This window comes from Saccopteryx leptura, chromosome 3 (assembly GCF_036850995.1).
Source record: "Saccopteryx leptura isolate mSacLep1 chromosome 3, mSacLep1_pri_phased_curated, whole genome shotgun sequence".
In the NCBI taxonomy this organism is placed as follows: Eukaryota; Metazoa; Chordata; class Mammalia; order Chiroptera; family Emballonuridae; genus Saccopteryx; species Saccopteryx leptura.
The window spans coordinates 336,970,779-336,992,280 of NC_089505.1; the positions used below are offsets into that span (position 1 = coordinate 336,970,779).

Genomic DNA, 21,502 nt, shown 5'->3' on the forward strand with positions numbered 1-21,502 from the left:
TGGTATATTCATGCAATGGGACATTATATACAGCAATGAAAGTCAATAAAACTCTTAAATGCAATTATAGAAGAATCTCACAAATGCTTATAGAAGACACAAAAAATGCATATAACATGATTCCTTTTATACAAACTTGTATAGCAGATGAAAATATATGCTAAGAGCTTTATTTTCATACATGGTTGGTAAAACTATAAAAAAAAAAGCAAGAAGATGAAAATTACAAAAGCCAGGATAGCGGTTACCTCTGAGGGAGAGTAAGGATATTTGATCAGGAGGGGACCTTCATCGGTCTTGGCAATTTTTCTCAGCCTACATGGTGGTTAAAAAAGTGTTTGCTTTATAATATTTATTAAACTGTTTATGCTTCAGTTTGAAAGTTAAAAAGTACACCATATTTTGCTAGATCAAGAAAAAAGGTAAGAGAGGACTCTGGGGAAATGGCAATGTCAGCAATATTGTTTTTCTACCTTTCAGAATCCCTTCATAAAAACAGGACAATTAGACAGCAAAACCAAACACTCATGGGCAAAATATACAACAAAACTTAAAATGAGAAGGTATTTCCACAAATACCACACAACAAGCAGGAGGCTAGAGGTGATTGTTAGCCAAAGGCCTGCAGGGCATTAGTGTGCGGGTGAGAGGAAGTGTCTGATGGACCTGAGAATGGAAGAGTACTGAAATAACCAGAAAAGCACACACCACGCTAATTTGAGATTAGCAGTTGAGAACGGAAAGGCTTTTACCCTCTCTAATACCGAGTGAGTATGCATAAAATTCAACCACAGTTCTCTTTACCAACTGGAAAGCTAAGCTTAGAAATATATGCGCTATATGTGATACATACAACAGTTTTGATGCATCATGCTTCAATGGCATTATGCTGACCAACAAAGGTCTTTGGTGTAAAACTTATTTGTAACCCTTCGTTTAGAGACAGTCCTCCAATACACCAGTGTCCAGGGAAAATCACATGTGATTAACTTCAGAATTTCTCTTGCAACTTTTCTTTCTTGTCTTCATGATCTGCTGCTGCTTGGTTTGTCTTCTTTTTTCCAGTGAATTCCAGTCTTAATAATTGAGTATGATAACTTGAATTTGTAAAAGCTGCATGTTCTATTTGTGCCTCTAATCCCAGTTCATCACCACAAGGCTCACTCTGTTCTCTTCTATATTTGTAACTAACTCTCTTCCACATCAGTGAGAATTCTGCTTACCAGTATCGACAATAATTTTACTTACTGGTTTATTACAAAAGAATATAATTTAGCAACAACCAGGTGGAAGAGATGCAGAGGGCAAGGTCTAGGGCAGTGTACAGAGCATCTGCACCCTCTGAGTGCACCATGCTCCCTAAATCTCCATGAGTTCACAAAGCAGAAGATCTGAAAGACCCTTTAAGAAATCTTTGGTAAACTTGCCTTTGAAAAGATAGGTTAAAGAGTAGGAGAAATATTTGCAAAGTACATATCTGACTAAGCACTAGTATCTAGTATATAAAAATAACTCTAAAACTCAACAGGAAACAATCCAATTAGAAATGGACAAAACGCATGAACAGATATTCCACTAAAGAGGATGCTTAAATATCAAATAAGGACATAAAAAGATGTTCAGCACTGTTGACCTTTGTAGAATTGCAAAGTAAAACCACAATAAGGTATCACTACACACCTATTAGATTGACTAAAATAGAAAAATTATGACACTAAACAATGGCAAGAAAAACTGCTAGTAAAAATGTAAAATGGCACATCATCAACTCTGACAAACAGTTTGGCAGTTTCTTTTAAAATAAAAATGAATTTACTATACAGCCCACTAATTTCATTGTTGGACACTTATCCCAGGGAAATGAAGACTTATGTTCATGCAGAAACATGTATACAAACATTCATAGTAGTTTTATCACTAATAGCAAAAACCAAAAAACAAAAACAAGCCCAATATCCTTCAATGGGTGAAGATACATCATATTTCCCCATGTATAAGACACACTCTTTTTCGAAAAATTTGGGGTCTAAAAATTGGGTGCGTCTTATACAGTGGTTGTAATTTTCTACTTGCATTTCCTACTTTTTTGCACAGATGAGGAGTTGTATGAATTATATGATGACTAAAACTTGAGTTCAATAACTTTATGTAATACATTGTTTTTTTGAATTTCAGGCCCAAAGATTAAGGTGTGTCTTATATGTGGGATCATCTTATACATGGGAAAATACGGTATAATATTCATACAATAGCAATGAAAAAGAACCATTGATACACACAACGTAGACGGACCTGAAGGGAATTATGCTGAATGAAAAAAAGATAATCCCCCCAAATAACACATTGCATTATTTCATTTATATAATTGATTAGTGATATGTAGTACTTACAGGTGGGCAAGAAGGGAGGGGAGGGAGATGGGCATGGCTGTCAGAGAGCAGTATAAGGGATGCTTATGGTCATGTAACTTCTATATTTTGACTGTAGAGGCAAATTCATGAATCTCTAATGTGATAAAATCACATAAGAATGAACTATGTACACACACAAATAAGTGCATGTAAAAGTGATAAAATGTGAAAAAGATTGGTCAATTGTTATCAATAACAATTTCCACATTGTACCATTGTACTACAGTTACCAGCTGTTAACATGAGGGTAACTGGATGAAAGATACCTCTATTAATTCTTATAACTAAATATGAATCTATAATTATTTCAAAATAAAAAGTGAAAAAAAATTTTTTTTACTTTATTTAGAAAATTAAATTTAACAGGGTGACATTGATCTATAAGAGTACATAGGTTTCAGGTAAACATTTCAATAGCATTTGAACTGTTGATTATAACCATACAACTGTTGTTGTATAACCATAAAAGTAAAATTTTAAAAAGGGAAGCTTGTACTGTATTAGTAATGTTTTTTTTTTTTTACTTGGGTGGTGTGTACACAGATGCCCACTAATTTATACCTTTCTGTATCTTAAACTATTTTATTAAAAGAAACAAAGAAAAACAACATGCTATCTATGGAATAATACAAAGCAGATAAATAATATGGAGTACCTAGATAGAAGATGATGATGGAGAAGTGAGCAAGGGACAAATCATAATGACCATACTTGCCAACTTACAGAATCTGGACTTTATACTGAAAGCTTCGGGGTTATGGATGAAAGATTTAAGCTAAGTGGCATAACCAGATTCACCATAGCCACAACGGACAGCTCATTGATCCTCAAATGGCACACCTTTTTTGTGTCCATTCCCATTCCTTGTTTAAAGTCCATCAAGTCCCTGTTGAAAGACTACCTCTTCTCTGTATCCTCTGCATTCATCATACTTTTTTTATTATACTTATTTTATATACATATGCCATCCATTAGACTTGACCACATTTAACCTATGTATTCTCAGCACACCACTTGGCTTACAGCATTTAAAAAATGTTTATTGAAATGATAAATCTGTAACTTTACACACACACACACACACACACACACACACACCAGTCTGATGACATACCAACCAAAGGTCAAGTGTAGAAAGATGTGCTCACAAAGTTAAAATGGAACTTTTTATTTATTTATTTATTTGTTTGTTTGTTTGTTTATTTATTCCTGTGACAGAGACACAGAGAGAAGCAGGCAGAAAGGGAGAGAGATGAGAAGCATCAATTCCTCGTTGCGGCACCTTAGTTGTTCATTGATTGCTTTCTCATATGTGCCTTGACCAGGGAACTACAGCAGACTGAGTGACTCTTTGCTCGAGCCAGCGACCTTGTGGACAAGCTGGTGAGTCTTGCTCAAACCAGTTGAATCTGTGCTCAAGCTGGCGACCTGGGTCTCGAACCTGGGTCCTCCGTGTCCCAGTTCGATGCTCCATCCTCTGCGCCACCGCCTGGTCAGACGAACTTATTTTTTTCTTTAGAAATTAAATTTGATGGGGTGACATTGGTTCATAAGAACAAATAGGTTTTAGGTAAACATCTCTATAGCATTTGAACTGTTCATTGAGCTGTGTGTCCATCACCCAAAGTCATCTCCCATCACCGTATATTTTTCCCTCTTTACTTCCCTCCCCAACCCCAACTCTCTCCCTCTGTAATTACCACACTTCTGTCTATATCCATGAATCTCAGTTTTATATCCCACTTATATGTGAAATCATATAGTTCTTAGCTTTTTCTGATTTACTTATTTCACTTACTATAATATTCTTAAGGTACATCCATGTTGTCATGAATGGTGAAATGGCATCATTTCTAATGGCTGAATAGTATTCCTTTGTATATCTGTAACATACTGTATCTTCTCATCCAATCCTCTATTGAAAAACACTTTGGTTGTTCCCATGTCTTGGCCACCATGAATAATCCTGAGCTGAAAATGGGGGTGCATATGTCTTGCATACCAATATTTTTTTAGTTTTGGAAATAGATACCCAGTAGAGGTATTGTTGGGTCATATGGTAAGCTCTCTTCTTAATTTTTTGAGGAACTGCTATACTGTATTCCATAATGGCTGTACCCATTTACATTCCCACCAGCAGTGAATGACGATTTCTTTTTCTCTACAACCTCTCCAACACTTATTATCTGTCTTATTGATAACAGCCAATCTAATAAGTTTGAGGTGGTATCTCATTATAGCTTTGATTTTGCATTTATCTAATAGCTAGCAAAGATGAGCATCTTTTCATATACCGATTTGTTGTTTTTATGTCTTCATGAGAGAAGTTTCTGTTCAGGTACTCTCTTCATTTTTTGTTTGCTTCTCTGTTGTTGAGCTTTGTGAGTTCTTTTATTTTTTTTTAATTTAATGGGGTAACATTGAGCAATAAGAGTACATAGGTTTCAGGTGAACATCTCTCTAGCATTTGAACAGTTGATTGTGATGTGTGCCCATCACCCAAAGTCAAATCATTCTGTCACCGTATATTTTATCTCTCCATAAGTTTAGTACCTGTTTTCTTTTATGTAGTTTATTGTTTCAGATCTTATATTTAGGTGTTTGATCCATTTTGAAGTTTTTTGTGTGCGTGCATAGGGACAAACTGTAGTCAAGTTTCATTCTTTTGCATGTGGCTTTCCAATTTGCCCAGCACCACTTATCCAAAAGGTTTTCTATACTCCATTATATGTTTTTGGCTCCTTTGTCAAGGATTATTTGCCCATATATATGTAGTTTTATTTCTGGGCTCTCAGTTATGTTCCATTGGTCTGTCTGTGTGTTTTTCTACCAATACCATGCTATTTTGATTATTGTGACTCTGTAGTATAATTTGAAGCCAGGTAGTTTGATACCACCAGCTTTGTTCTTTCCCTTGGGTCTTTTATGGGTCCATAAAAACCTGATTTTTGTTCTATTTCTTTAAAAAATGACATTGGAATGGGGATTGCTGTATATTGCTTTAAGTAATATGGCCATTTTAACTATGTTAATTCTTCCAATCCACAAACATGAAGTATCTTTCCATTTCATTGTGTCTTTTCAAATTCTTTTAATAGTGCTTTGTAGTTTTCAGTATATAGATCCTTCATATCCTTTGTTAAGTTTATTTCTAGGTATTTTGTTGCAAATATAAAAGGAATTTATTTTTTTACTTCATTTTCTGAAGTTTCATTGTTAGCATATAGGAAAGCAGTAAACTTTGGTATATTGATTTTGTATCTGGTGATTTTACAGTATTTGTTTATTGTTTCTAATAGTTATTTGGTGAAGTCTTTGGGGTTTTCTATATACAGACTCATGTTATCTGAAAAAAAGTGATACCTTTACTTCTTCTAATATAAATGCCTTTGTTTTTTCCTGAGATAATCTTTAGTTACAACTCATAGAGAAGAAATGTTTATAATTTTTTTCTTTTTAAGTGAGAAGAGGGGAGGCAGAGAGATAGACTCCTATATGTGCCTCAATGGGGATCCACCCAGCAAGCCAACTAGGGGGCAATATTCTGCCCATCTGAGACTCTTGTTTCATTGCTCAGGAAGGTAGTCATATTTTTAGCACCTGAGGCAGAATCCACAGAACCATCCTCAGTGCCTGAGGCCAACTTTGCTCAAACCACCAAGCCATGGCTGCGGGAGGGGAAGAGACAGAGAAAGAGAAGGGGGAGGAGTGGAGTAGCAAATGGTCGCTTCTTCTGTGTGCCCTGACCAGGAATCGAACCCAGGACATTCACACACTGGGCTGATACTTTACCACTGAGCCAACTGGCCAGGTCATCAATATGGATGCCCTTTATTTCCTTCTCTTGCCTCAATGTGCTGGCTAAGACTTCCAGTACTACGTTGAATAAGAGTGCTGAGAATGTGCTGCCTTGTCATGTTTCTGATTTTAGAGGGAAAAGCTTTTAGTTTTTCACCATTGAGTATGATATTGGCTGAGAGTCATTCATATATAGCCTTTATTATGTCAAGGTACTTTTCTTCTATACCCATTTTATTGAGTGTTTTAATCATAAGTTGTGTGTTATCTTATTGAATCCCTTTCTGCATCTATTGATAGGATCATATGATATTCATTCTTTGTTTTGTCGATGTGGTGTATTACATTGATTGATTTGTGTATGTTGAACCATCCTTGTGCTCCTGGAATGAATACCATTTGATCATAATACATTTTTTTTTTTTGTATTTTTCCGAAGCTAGAAACGGGGAGGCAGTCAGACAGACTCCCACATGTGCCTGACCAGGATCCACCCGGCATGCCCACCAGGGGGCGATGCTCTAAAAATTACTTTATTTATTTATTTATTTATTTATTTACTTACTTATTTATTTATTTTAGAGGAGACAGAGAGAGAGAGAGAGAGAAGGGGGGAGCAGGAAGCATCAACTCCCATATATGCCTTGACAGGGCAAGCCCAGGGTTTTGAACCAGCGACCTCAGCATTCCAGGTCGACGCTTGATCCACTGTGCCACCACGTCAGGCTCACAATGAATTTTTTAAAATGTATTGTATATTCTATTTGCTAGTGTTTTGTTTAGAATTTTTGCATCTGTATTCATTAGAGAGATTGGTCTGTGTTTTCTTTTTTTGTGTTGTCCTTCCCAGGTTTTGGTGTCAGAGTCATGTTGGTCATATAAAATGTGTGAGAGTTATTGCCCCATCTCCAATTTTTGGACGACTTTCAGAAGAATAGATACCAAATCTTTGAATGTTTGAAAGAATTCACTAGTGTAGCCATCTTGCCTTAGACTTTTATTTTTTGGGAGGTTTTTGATAATTGTTTCTATTCCTTCATTGCTTATTGGTCGCTTGGTCTTCCACTTCTTTGTGAATCAGTCTAGGAAGAGTGTATAGTTCTAGGAACTTACTCATTTCTTCTAGATTGTTGAATTTTATGGCATATAATCTTTCATAGTATTCTAGTATGATCCTTTGTATATCTATGATGTGTGTGGAAACTTCTCTTCCATTTTGGATTTTTATTATATGAGTCATTTCCCTTTTTTTTTCTTAGTGGGTCTAATTAGGGGTTGTCAACTATATTAATCTTGTTTTCCAAATCCAGATATTTTTTGTATTAATTTATTCCAAAGTTTTTTTGTTCACTAGTTCATTTAGTTCTGCTCTAATTTTTACTATTTCCTTTCTTCTGCTGAATTAAAGTTTCCTTTGTTTTTCTTTTTCTAGTTCTTTAAGATGTAATGTTAGGTTGTTTACTTGGGATCTCTCTTGTTTCTCAAGATAGGCCCGTAATAATATAAACCTCCCTCTTTTACTGCTTTTGCTGCATCCCAGCAGTTTTGCTATGTTGTGTTATCATTCTTGTTTTTCTATATGTCTTTTGATCTCTGCTTTTATTTCTTCTTTGAGACAGTAATTTTTTTAGAAGTATGCTGTTTAATTTCTACATATTTGTAGGTTAGTTTTGCTGTTGAATTCTAATTTTAGAACATTATGGTCAGAGAATATGCTTGGTATAATTTCAATCTTTTTAAATTTGTTGAGGCTAGTTTCGTGGCCCAACATATGCTCTATCCTTGAGAATGTTCCATATGAACTGGAAAAGAATGTATAATCTGATGTTCTGGGATGAAAGGTTCTGTAAATGTTAATTATGTCCACTGGTCTCATGTGTCATTTATGGCTGATATTTCTTTATTGATATTTTGCTTGAACGATCTAGCTAAACTGTCAGTGAAGTGTTGAGATATACAACTACAAATGTGTTTTTGTCTGTTTCTTCTTTTAGTTCTGTTAGTAGTTGTTTTATGTGTTTTGGTGCTCCCTGATTCAGTGCATAGTATTAAGAAGTGTTATGTCTTTTTGATATAGTGTCCATCTTTGTCTCTTGTTCTTTTGATATATTTTTTTTAAATTGTACTTTTCTGCAGTGAGAAGTGAGGAGGTAGAGAGACAGACTCCCATATGCACCTGACAGGGACCCACCCGGCATGCCCACTAGGGGTCAATGTTCTGCCCATCTGGGGTATTGCTCCATTGCAACTGGAGCCATTCTAGTGCCTGAGGCGGAGGCCATGGAGCCATCCTCAGTGCCCAGGCCAACTTTGTTCCAATGGAGCCTTGGCTGCAGGAGGGGAAGAGAGAGACAGAAAGAAAGTAGAGGTGGAAGGGTGGAGAAGCAAATGGGCACTTCTCCTGTGTGCCCTGGCTGGGAATCAAACCTGGGACTTCCACATGCTAGGCTGATGCTCTACTGCTGGGCTAGCCAGACAGGGCTTACTTTTAATGATTTGAATCAGTATTGTCAGATATAAGTATGGCTACACCTGCTTTTCTCTGGGTATTATTTGCTTGGAAAATAATTTTCCAACCTTTCACTTTGAGTCTACTTTAGTCCTTGCAATTTATATTTGTCTCTGGAAGACAGCATACGGTTGAGATTTTTGGTTTTGGTTTTTTATTCAATCTGCCACTCTGTACCTCTTTATTGGTGAGTTCTGTCCACTTACATTTAGGGTAATTATTGATGCATGAGGATTTCCTATAGCCATTTTATGTTTTGTTTTCTTGTAGCTCTGTGTCTCTTTTGGTTCTTTTTCTTTGTGTTTCTATCTGTTGTTTTTGTTTGGTGGTATTTCATATCTCTCTTCTGCTTCCTCTTTTTTAAGCTATGTATTTCAGTTTTTGTTTTTTCATGGATGGTTACCATTAGGTTATTGAGAAAAATAGTTTCATATATACAAGAGTCCTTTGTCTTCTGAGGGCATCTGCTATCCATCCTCCTTTGCTATTTCAGAGCTTTATCCTCTCCCTTTTATATTTCTGTTGTCACAGATTCTCTTGGTTATATTGTAAGCTTTTGGAGCTTTTACTTGTAGTTTTATGTTGTTTTGTTCTTTTGTAGAACCCCCTTGAGTATTTCCTGCCATGGGAGTTTTCTTGTGATAAATTCCCTCAGTTTCTGTATGTCTGGAAAAGTTTTTATTTCCCCTTTGTATTTAAAGAAAAACTTTGATAAATATAGTATTCTTGGCTGGTAATTCCTCTCTTTCAGTAATTTGTATGTTTGAGTCTACTCTCTTCTGGCTTGTAGAGTTTCTTCTGAGAAGTCCAATGATTACCTAATGGGCCTTCTTTTATATGTTATATTCTTTCCCCTAGCTGCCTTGAGTATTCTTTCTTTGTTATTGATTTTTGACAGTTTTATTACAATGTGCCTTGGAGAAAATCTTTTGGGCTAAAGTAACTAGGCATTCTATTTGCTTCTCAGATTTGAGGATCTAGTCCTTCCATAGGCTTGAGAAGTTCTCATCAATTATTTGTTTGAATAGGTTCTCCACTCCCTTCTCCCTCTCTTCTTCTTCTGATATACTTATTAGTCTTATATTGCTCTTTCTGATAGAATTAGATAATTCTCATAGAGATATATCAACTTTCTTTGTTCTTCCTCCTAGCTATGACAATTTCAAGCTTCCGTGTGTTCAACACTTTTAAATTCTTGAGTCTCTCTGTCCCTCCCTCTGTATCATCTTAACTGCCTGTTCAATTGATTTTATATTCTATCTGACCTGTTCTATTAGCTAAACTTGCTAGTTCATTTTTCAATTCATGTATTGAGTTCATCTCCAAAACTTGTTTTTTTAAGTTTTAATCTCTTTGGTGATATATTTGTTTTGTTCATTTGTTTGCAGAGTGCATTAAATTGCCTATTTGTGTTTTCTCACATCTCATTGAGTATTTTCACAACATCAATTTTGAATTCTCTGTCCTTTAACTCTAGAGTTTCCATGTGGTTGAGATTGCTTTCTGGAGATTTTTCATTTTCTTTCTGAACTCCATCTCTTCCTTGGTTATTTATGGTAGGAAGGAGCTTTGCTCTGCCTAGATGGCATTTGAGAGTGCTATTGTACTTACAAGAGGTTTTTCTATTATTGTCCAGTAGGTGAGCTGGATTATAAGCTTTATCTCTGTAAGATCCCTCCCACTGACCCTGACACTATACTGCAGCTATGATGATGGGAACAGGCATGCTGTGATGGCTTGATACTTTCTTTGTTCTTCTTCCTGGCTATGGCAATTTCAGGCTTCCATGTGTTCTTCTCTGTGTCCCAACAGACCAGAGACCAGACAGAGGTAGTACCTCTATTCTTCAGGTGAAATAGCAGTTCTACATAGTCAATTCTAGGGTACGCCACTGTTACTCTCTGTACCCTTGGGGGGGAGGGAGCAGGATCTGGGAGTTTGAGGGGCTGCACTTAGTATTTCTCTTTCTCTGTCCCAAGTTATGGCTGCAAGCAGACTATAGGAGCACTGGCAGTGTCCCAGTGCTCTTCTTCCTTTTCCCCATACTCAGCCGCTGCTTTGGTTTAGCATTTCTATATGTGCCCCACCTATCTCTCCACTCCTTCTGGCATAAGAAGTCCCAGACACTTTGGGTTTCCCTCCTCTCTGGAGCCCCAGCAGATGAAAACCCAGAGCAACTCTTTTTCTCCCTCTCTGAAGCCCCACTGTGAGTAATCCATATCTTTTGCCTCCAACCTTTAGTGGGTTGATGCATGGATCTTTTAGGCAAGGCTGCAAACCCAGCTAGTGTTCCTTCACTGAGTTATAACTGTTTCGTTTGTTGTAATTTCAAGAGGAGGGATCAAGGATATCTCTCATGCCACCATTACTCTGACATAATTATTGACATTTTAAACTTCCATGAGTTATATATAAAAATATAACTTGTAACTAGCCTAAAAAAGTGAAAGCAAGTAACTTTGAATCACATTATCTTTTCTTACCAATACAGAAGTAAGGGTTTTATAACTTCAGTCTGAATACTTTTTAAGTGTGCTTTATTCCACTGAGATCCATCTAGCAGTTTAAATTTTGTTAAGATTTCTGCAGAAAGGTAGCAATCTCCACTGCTCACTAGATAGCGTTTTTTCATCTTCTCAAGATGTCTGCAATAAAACACATTCAATATCAACATTGTGGTAACCCCTGCTCTTATAACTACATACAACAATGAGCTCTATGATCTCAATGCCATTGAAATAACTGGAATAACCCAATCACTAGGTTTGACTAGTTTAACTCAATCAAACCCTTAAAGGAAATTACAGTTGATCTGCTTCAGAGCAGATAGGGAAACACAGACAAGATAAGGACTCTGTTAAAACAGGGTCCTCTTGGGGTTCTTAAGACTCACAGTAATCCAAATATATGGAGCATCCAAAGACCCCGTCAGACCTTCAAAAGGCTCTCTAGATGATATCTCATTCAGATATAAATTTCTAAGTGGCATCCAATTAATATCATGCAATTTGTTAACCAAGCAGGCTGCTAGGAAAAGCAGACCCTTACATTGTCACAAGGTATCTTTTATATAAGGAAATTTATGCCAGTGTGGTATATAACTGATAGTTTTTTTCCATAAAATACATCACTGAAATGTTATAAAAATAAAATAAAATGGCTCATTTAAAAACAGGTTTAGAGTCTATGGGAAGAAACTTATGTAAACCCATATAATAGCTACTGTTGTATCTGAAAGCTTTAAAATCACAGAACTAGTGAAATCAATATATTATTTATATTATAATAAAATAAATTTTATTATTCATTCCTCTAAAAGTATAAATTACATTTTTATATTTATTTCAGGCTTTCTGCCTGCACTTAAATGGCCCAAACTAATATTCCACAATTTGTTTTTAGAACTACTGAAAAATTAAAAAAAAATAGAAATACCTTTTATGTCTTCCAGCATCCTTAAGAACTTTCAACCTCTCAATATCCATCCATAGCCACCAATATCTCTCCCCTAATGTACCTTTTATAAATTTCTTAAATCTTTCAAACTCCTTTCTATTGCCAATGTCATAAGTTTTGTGAGAAATACACCAATCATCCCTGCTTTCTGATCCAATGCTCTCTCTCTTTGCACTTGTTTCTTTTAACATCTCCTCTGTCTTTTCCTTTGTGGGTTGAATTCTTTCACTCAACCAAACATCCTTGTCAGGAATAAGCTCAAGACACTCATCAACTACCACTTCTGTTACATTTTGGAAATTTATATAACCTGGATCTTCTCTATATGGCTCTCCAGAAATTTGATGAATTACTCTTCTCAAAATAAAGGTTATATAAGATCTTAAAAATTCTTCACATGTTGAGAAATGCAATGGCAGGCTTTCATCAACATTCTGTTGCTTTTCAAGGTATACTCTCAGAAGAGCATGAGAAGGAGTGTCTTGTAGAGATATAGACTCATCTTCTTCTTCGAAATCAGAAATTAATCTAGTGGTTTTAGATGGGTCCTTTTTCGTCCTGGGGTGAACTCCATCATCAAAGATAAAACTCTCTGTATTAAATTATAAAAGGCTATTAGATCAAATATGAATACAGAAGATTTTTCATTATTAACTAGATGTTATAGAGCCAGAATGGCAAATGAGTTTATTATCACAAGCAGTAACTGCATGGACCAGTGTCTTAAAGAGGAGTCCAAAGCCACATTTGGGGCCAGTAGAGAAAAAACTGCCAATAGAGATTAGCCATGTCTTCCCTGGATGTGAAAGGGAATAGGGGCAGATGAACTAAATAGTTGACATTCCCTAATACAGAGGATCTTCAAAAAGACATATACTTTAAAATGTAATACTTTAGGCTGATATAGAATGTCAATATACAAAGGCCAACTTTATTAAAGAATCAGAATATGTACATTAAACAACTGTACAGTCATATCTCACTTTATTGTATTTTTCCTTATTGTACTTCACAGATACTGTTTTCACAGATTGAAGGTTTGTGGCAACTCTATTGGCACCATTTTTTCCAACAGTATTTACCTGCTTTGTGTTTCTGTGTCACATTTTGGTAATTCTTATAATATTTAAAACTTTTTCATTATTATTGTACTTGTTATGGTGACCTGTGACCAGTGATCTTTGTGTGACTAAGGCAAGGCCCTCCATCAGCAAAAATAATGACTCTTTGAAAGCTCCAGTGATGCTTAGCATTGTTTAGCAATAAGGCATTTTTATATTAAGGTATACACATTCGTTTTTTTAAACATAATCCTATTGCACACTTAACAGACTACAGTATAGTATAAGCAAACTTTTATGTGCACTGGGAAACCAAAAAATCATAGGACTAGTTTTACTGTGATATTCACTTTATTATGGTTGTCCGGAACCCAACCTATAATATCTCCAAGGTATGCATGTATGTACTTTGATATTTCATGTTGCATAATAAAGTAAAATTAGCTACCATAGATGATGAAACCATAGATGGACAGATCAGAACTGGAGTCATGTTGGCAATTTTTAAAAATTCACTTTTATCAGAAAGCTTCAATTACTATCATACTTATAGCCTATCATTAAAATTACAAAATGACATAAGGTGTTTATAAAAGTTAACAAATATAAATAAGTTGTTTTTATACTTTTTAATAAGATATAGTCTTTAGCTTCTACTTGCTCTTTCTTTCAGAAATCAGTGAAGTATCCAAAGTCAGTGCTTTCACTGCCAGATCTACCTCTTGAAATGCCATGGATCAAGGAAACTGCTGTCATCTGTGTCCCATCCTCAATGACCATTTTCTCAGTAACAAATTTCATATCTCAATGAATTGTGAATACTTTATTGAACTGGAAATTTTTAATGAAAATAAATATACTAAATTTCCCCAAAATTGGGAAATTAGACTTTCGAAACTTATGAAAAGATACTGGGTACATGCTCGATCTCACAGAATTGGAGGCAGAGAGCAGGCTGGCATTTCTGCTTGCCCCTTCCTGCTTCCCTTCCTCTTCCTGATTACTATCTTTACATCTTCACGCTCCCATTTTCTACTTTACTATTTTGAGAAAACTGCAAGAAACCTATAAATTCAGCTGTTTTCTACTAGGGAGATTATTTTCCTCTTCATTTGTATTTAGGTTCAATTCTGGAGAACCCAGATTTATCACCCTTGGAAGTTGCTTATACTTTTCAAAAGAATTAAGAACTGTGAGTAAATTGCTGAGTTCCTCTCCTGAATCACATTGCTAGGGTTTTTTTCTTCAGCAATATCATAATATGTTAATGACTCCCATGTCTGGAAGAGTTGTTCAATTTTTATTAAAAGTTTATGTCATCCACAAAAGTTCTCCACAGTAGAAATTTATCTGCTTTTCAAGGTGAAAAACAGTCTGAAATTAAAAACAGAAGAAAAATTCAAGTTCCATAATTGAATATTTACTTTTAAGAGGAAATAAAATGAGTCACACCCACTTTATTTCAAAGGCTTAATAATAAGATCGTAAATTGTGGTAGGAGATAAAGACAGGACAAACATTTATTGTCTGCCTATTAGGTACCAAACACTAGGCCAGGCATTTTCTATACATTTAGCAAGTATCATTATTCTAAATTTACAGATGAGAAAAGCAAGGCTCCCAGAAGTAGAACATCTTACGAAAGTCAGATAGACAATAAGTATCAGAGTTGAGTTTTAAACTCATCTTTTTTCCACTATATCAAGTTGCTTCTTGAAAAACATAGAAAGTGGAGTTGGGAATGAGGAAGGAAATAATTTTTCCTTCCGAACCACTAAATGTTGTACTGTAAGATTAGAACAACAGAAGACTTAAAGAGGCGTTCTGAACTCATTCTTCTCCTTTTCTGCTTACCAGAAACAGATGAAATAACTGGTGATTCAGTTGTGCAGCGGAGTACAGCAGATGGTGAAGAAAAGGTTGATACTATGTGCTCACTTTGTTTTGCTAATGTAAACCAATCTTTTGTTTGTGTATAGGAGGCCTAGGAGGAAAGAAGTACATTTGTTTAATGTAATATTAGCAATCTTCTTCCAATCACAAACCTGGACAAATCATATTATTCAACTTGCACTGTACAATATGTAAGGGAAAATTATGCCATGAAGCCCTGGCCAGTTGGCTCAGTGACAAAGCATTGGCCTGGCATGTGGATGTCCCAGGTTCAATTCCCAGTCAGAGGACACAGAAGAAGTGTCCATCTGCTTCTCCACCCCTCTCCCTCTTCTTCCTTCTCTCTCTCTCTCTCTCTCTCTCTCTCTCTCTCCCTCTCTCTCTCTCTCTCTCTCTCTCTCTTGCCCTCCCGCAGCCATGGCTTGAATGGTTCCAGCAAGTTGACCATGGGTGCTGAGGATGGCTCCATGGCCTCCCCTCAGGCGCTAAAATAGCTAGGTTGCTGAGCAACAGAGCAATGGCCCCAGATGGGCAGAGCATTGCTCCATAAGGGGCTTGCCAAGTGGATCCCAGTTGGGGCACATGAGGAAGTCTGTCTCTCTGCCTCCCACTTCTCACTGAAGAAAAAAATTTTGTCATGAAGGAAAGAAGGTTGTACACAAAAAAATTGATTAGCTAAGAGAATAATGGGAAGGAAATTTTAATTCAGATAATTTTCACATTAGATGACCTAAAGAAAAAAATTAGCCCAATACTAAGGTGACCAATCATCCTTTAGGGAGGACAGTCCTTTTTTTCTAAGTTTCATCTTCCCTCGAAAAGTGTTCTCCTACATGTCCTCCTTTTTGATATTGGAAGACTAATCTGTAAATGTTCGTATTCAATCCATGCAGAGTTGATCCATTGCGTGTGATGTGACGTATTTGTATTTGACATGATGATTCGTCAAGGATCAGTACAGTGCGGTGAGATGCAGTCATGAGATGCATGTGCTCCACACGGGAGACCTTGAGAGAGCGTGTGATATACCGAGCGCACAAATGGCTTTGTGTACTTCTTACTGAAACATGACATGGCACATATGACAATGTAGACTCATGATTATTTCTTTCTCAGTGAATATTCAATCATAGACAGGTAAGCGCAATTCACGTTTAATTAATTCATTATCTATTTAATAATTTCCAAATATGTATTATTTATTTACAAGTATGTTCTCAAAATTCGAGTTTTAAAGTGGAAATCTAACCTCAAACCATATCTATTAATAATACATTTTGATTAAATAGTTGCGTAAAACAGAAGTTTTTTAATTAGAAAATGATAAATATACCTGAATATCACTCCAAATTACTGGTTTTGTTTGATATTTAGTTTTACTAAATGATTTTTTCTTACAATTACTATTAAAAATTAATAGGCATGTAAGCATAATTACACTATAAAGTATTACAAATGTTTTTATTATGCATTTATCATATTATAGTGTATTATTGTTGCAATGAATAAAATGTTTCTTTATTTACGATATTGTTTTCTTCTATTTATTTTTGTCCTCCTTTTCATTGTAAAAAAGTTGGTCACCTTACCAATACCCATCAAAATCTTCTCCACTCTTCCACTAAAGGCATGCAAACTTACTACCTGGACTCACTACAGATTCATGTCATCTAACTTGAATTTGGCTATCACCATGACTTATCAGTCCTTGGATACATTTTTTTGCCAGAAGCTCTCACTTACAATCTTCCCAATTATTTCATGCCCCTAATTCTGGCTGACCTGGCTCATGTTTTTAACAACTCCTCCCTAATATGCTAAAGACTTACTCTCAGGAGCACAAGAAACATTGCTAAGCTCAGTTTGCCACTTTGCTTTAGATTCAGTTTTCACAACTTTGCTTGGAATGGATGCTTCCTGAAGATTGATTTCTGACTCCACCTGCCCCTGGATTTAGCCTTCAATTTTTCCTTTGCTCTGTGTACCCTTAAGCCAACTGACTCAAATCCCAAGCTCATCCTCACCCTCTAGAATCCCAGTCCTAAAATGTCCCGTATCTCAGCCTTCTGGTCAAAATTCCTCTGCCTGACTTTCTCATAACATCCTCATCTATTATTCTAAAAGAACCTGAGTTTGTTCAACATAATCAGAGAGAGAGTTTCCAGCATTACTCTCATTTCTTATTTCTCCTTTCTTTAACTGAGTCAACTGGTTGGCACTTAGCCTAAGGAACACTCAAAGAAGAAGCAGAGCTCAAAAGGAATATACACTATTCCCTGACTATCATGCAGAATCAGCAGCACAAGTTGTACAAGTCAGGCCACACAATAAGACCAAAAGCAGGGGAGATACGAGAGCTGCTGCCATCTGTGTAGTCACTAACCTAAGAAGCAAGGTTTTTTGGGTGGATAAAAGTTTTTCTGGAGATCAGTTTTCCACCCTAAAATATGTCTTTTGGCATACTGATTTTAAGCTGGTTATTAAGAAACAAAAATACTAAGAAAGAACCTAATGAGAGGGTATCAATATAGTATACAATCAATAATATATATATGACTGCTAGTGCACCATATGTAATCTGTTCCCTAGATTTTCTTAGCACTCCTACCCAGAATGCAGGAGAACTATTGAAACTGGACATTCCCATATTCGAGGAGATGACTAGCACCCAAGAAGCAATAAAGACTACGATTAGACTGGAACGCCCTAGAGAAGAAATTACGATTCTGAGAACTGACCATCCTGCTTGATGACTCGAATGCTGGGAACCAACTATCCTATTTTATGACTAACTGCATGGCTCTTCATTGTACTAACCTCATCTGAAAAAAATACATAATCAGCCCTCACAACTGAGATTGTAAGGCAGGCTTTGGGCTAGGATATGCCCCCTGCCTTCTCAAGTTGCTGGGCAATCTTGTTTAAAGGTGCCTGTGTCCTTCTCAGACCCAATCACTGCTTATTGGCTATTGCAGAGGCGGGTGACCTGAACCCCAGACCGGTTTTAGTCTGGTAACATATATCTGGGTGACCCAGATGGGACCCTACACAGGATTCTGGTAAATTCCAGGGATTTTGTGGAACGTTCCTGGCAGGGGTCCCTTCAGTTGTCTGGACCAGAGGACCCTGGAGGATCCGACTACAGTACTTTTCAAGCAGCTGCCAAGTGTGTATTTACTTGGGGAAATTCTGATTTCATCCTCCAGTGCCCCCTGACACAAAATGCCCTGACTGAGATCAGGCGGCTGTTATTCTGGTCTGGTTGTGTACTGAATCCCGGTTTGCAATATCATATAACAGGTGAGTTTCCTCTATGGTTTGTCTGATTTTGGTTTCTGTTTCAGTTTTTGTCTGATATTGTAACAGAATGGGTAACACAGTGTCCATTTCTAAGGATAGCTCCCTAGGGTGAATTCTGGCTAATTGCTCAACCTATACTTATAAATCTATGAAATGATACCAACTTTGCATAGCCAAGATGTGGCTCTTTTAGGCCTAAATTAAGCTCTTGCATGCAAAAATTAGAAATGCTGATATTGAACTAAATAAAATAGTTTCATTCCTATATTTAAATGCTCTCAGCATTGTTACTTTAAAATTGGTTATGTAAGGAGCACTTATTTAAGTTTAAATAAAATGGAATTTTGGATCCTAAACTTGTTTCTTTGTTTTGTACTCTGTAAGGTCTTGCCATATTAATTGCTGTGCTCTGTGTTCACTGTCTTCAGAGTTAAGGACCAAGTAGCAACTCTGCTATTAGGTTTATTCAGGTTCTATTTCTGTGTCATGCCCGTGTCCCTTTACTGTAACTGTCTTGTTTGTATGTCAGACTGTATTCAGGTCTGTGAAAGAGGAGTCAGTTTCAGATTGAGAGCTCTTGTCTGTCTCATCTGTCTGTCTGTCTGTCTGAACTTTTAGTATTCTCTGTGTACTGGGAACCCTCTGCCTCCATCATTTGGGATTTGTCACATTTACAGGACTGGTTAATGTGAAAAAGGGTTAAAGACTAGTGGCTCAGTCCCTCCTTCTAGAGGATGTGGTTTATAAATACCTTTTGTTTGAACTTTGTCTTTATTTAGAATTTAGTTATTATGTTATGCACCAGCTTTTGTGTTGTTCATATTAAAGATTCTACTGAAAAAAAAAACCCTAATTAATAATTCAAACTAGGGAAAAGATCTCACTCTCCTTTCCAGACAGTAAAACTCAGAAAAAAAATAAGAAAGAAAAAGGAAACCAGGTCATTTAAATATCTTAAAGCCTTCTCTTGGAGACCTGGGAACTATTGTAATCTGGAGAACAACAGGAAAATTAACAACTCTCCGGACCCCATGCAGGCTGCAAAAATGGGAAGGATCATGCCATGATCTCAATGCAAAGGGGAGAAAAGGGGCATTTTTAAAATCCAAGTGGCTCAGTAGCCCATCCCCACCCTTCTCTTCAGACAACCTGGAAGGCCACCAGGGACAAAGCAGAGGTCTTGCCTTCTCTGCAACTATTAATAATACTGCAAAATATAAACCATTCCAAATGTTTTTTTTAACCAAGTGGTCTAGAAAAGCATTTGATATTATTACTAGTTTAATTTAATTAATGTCTTTTAAAGTTCTTAACAGAAAATATGTTTGTTTTGCCTGATTTTACAAAAGGTTCCTGTTATCTCTATCTTTTAAAAATGTTTGCCAATGAAAGAACCTATTTCTAAAAGTCATGAAATATGTTCATAAAAGTATCAATCTAAAATTGCTAGTTACTAACTTAGTCCTCACTGAGAATTAAGGTTTTTGGAAATTAAGAATTCTGATTAACTGGGAAGAAATTGTATGGTTTTAATGATAAAAGGTATAAAGTATGGAGGTACTTTTAAAAGAAAAAGAAGAAAAGTAAGTTGTTCTGAAAGATGGTGATTTCTGAACAGAGAAAAAGGTTTGTGTAAGTCGCAGAAGGTTTGTGCAGGTTGTAGAAGGTTGGTGCAGAGGGAAGAAACAAGAGAAGGAACTGAGAAAGTGAACAAAGGTGAGAAAGGGTGAGAAAGGAAGGACTTCAGAAGAAGGATTGTTCTGAAAGGAAAATAGAAAGATATTAGTCTAATTAGGTCTATTTAATATACTTGAAATCACTTTAAAAAAACTTTACAAGAAATAATAATGACTATATCCTGTTTGTATATATATATTTTATTACAACAGGTACTCTGGAAATTCTATGAAAACCTCTAAGAGTCAAGAAGATTTTAATATACTTTCATTTGTCATGTCATTCTGAATGTTATCTAGATCTATAACCATATTTTAAGTTTTTCTTTTTGTTATTTAGAAACAGCTATTGCTTTAGTCTGATGAGTTTGCAAATATATTACATCTTCAGGATAATCCATGAAAAACACTTAGATTTATTCTAAAACATAGGCTTCTAAAAAAAAAAAAAATCAGATCATTCTTTTGAGCCATATAGAGATTTATTGAACCCTGAAAAAAATAATTCAATTTATAGAAAAGTAGGGACAAATAACCAGAAAAAAATAAAAATTATAGAGCTGAATAAAAAAAATTATTTTTCTGATTTTGTTCAAAGTATTACTGATAATTAAATCATTTTGTTTTCCAGATATAAGAAAGCTTGTTTTTTCTTAAAGCAGTTTAGTAAAGTATACTTTTATAAACAAAATTAGGGCATTTATATTTTTCTTCTTACTTAATCCCTCCATAATCTGGCCACTTTTAATGAGTCAGTATTATTGTTATAGTAATGTATTTATTTCCATAAATTCAGTAAGAATATGCTCTCTTTATAAGATACAGAATCAGTTTCTAAGACTTTGCTAGAATGTCGTCTCAAAAGGGAAAGCCTGGACTCTTGATGTCAAAGAATTGAGATTGACTTTGAAGCTAATAAAAGCCAATAAAGAAACAGCCTGATACCTTGCTGTTCATGGTTCATAGCATTACCAGGTAAGGGATGAAGGTTACTTTCCTAGGTGATGTCAAAAAGGAACCTTGAGACATTCTTGGGGGCCTCAAGAGCTTGAGGAATTCACCCAAAACTACAGGTACTGCAGGCAGAGCCTAATGGGAACTGTATAGCTTGGCTTTTGTTTATGCCCTGAGGGGCTAATTAAAATTCAATCTGGCCTGACCAGGTGGTGGTGCAGTGGACAGAGCATTGGACTGGGATATGAAGGACCCAGGTTCGATACCCCGAGGTTGCCAGCCTGAGCGTGGGCTCGTCTGGTTTGAGCAAGACTATCCAGCTTGAGCCCAAGGTTGTTGGCTTGAGCAAGAGGTCATTTGCTCTGTTGTAGTCCCCCAGTCAAGGCACAGATGAGAAAGCAATCAATGAACAACTAAGGTGCCGCAATGAAGAACTGACGCGTC

At 36.1% G+C, this 21,502-nt stretch overlaps 1 protein-coding gene across 7 annotated transcripts in view; it reads right to left on the reverse strand.

The window, feature by feature from the left end:
- Nucleotides 1-21,502, reverse strand: part of RGS22 (regulator of G protein signaling 22) — a 196,832-nt gene that overhangs the window by 128,557 nt on the left and 46,773 nt on the right. For all 7 annotated transcript variants that reach the window (XM_066379221.1, XM_066379222.1, XM_066379220.1 and 4 more), the window contains 3 exons: nt 15,090-15,219; nt 12,154-12,766; nt 11,202-11,363 (listed from right to left, as the gene is read on the reverse strand). In XM_066379221.1, the coding sequence (XP_066235318.1) occupies nt 11,202-11,363; nt 12,154-12,766; nt 15,090-15,219 (905 nt within the window). The remainder of the gene's footprint in view (nt 1-11,201; nt 11,364-12,153; nt 12,767-15,089; nt 15,220-21,502) is intronic.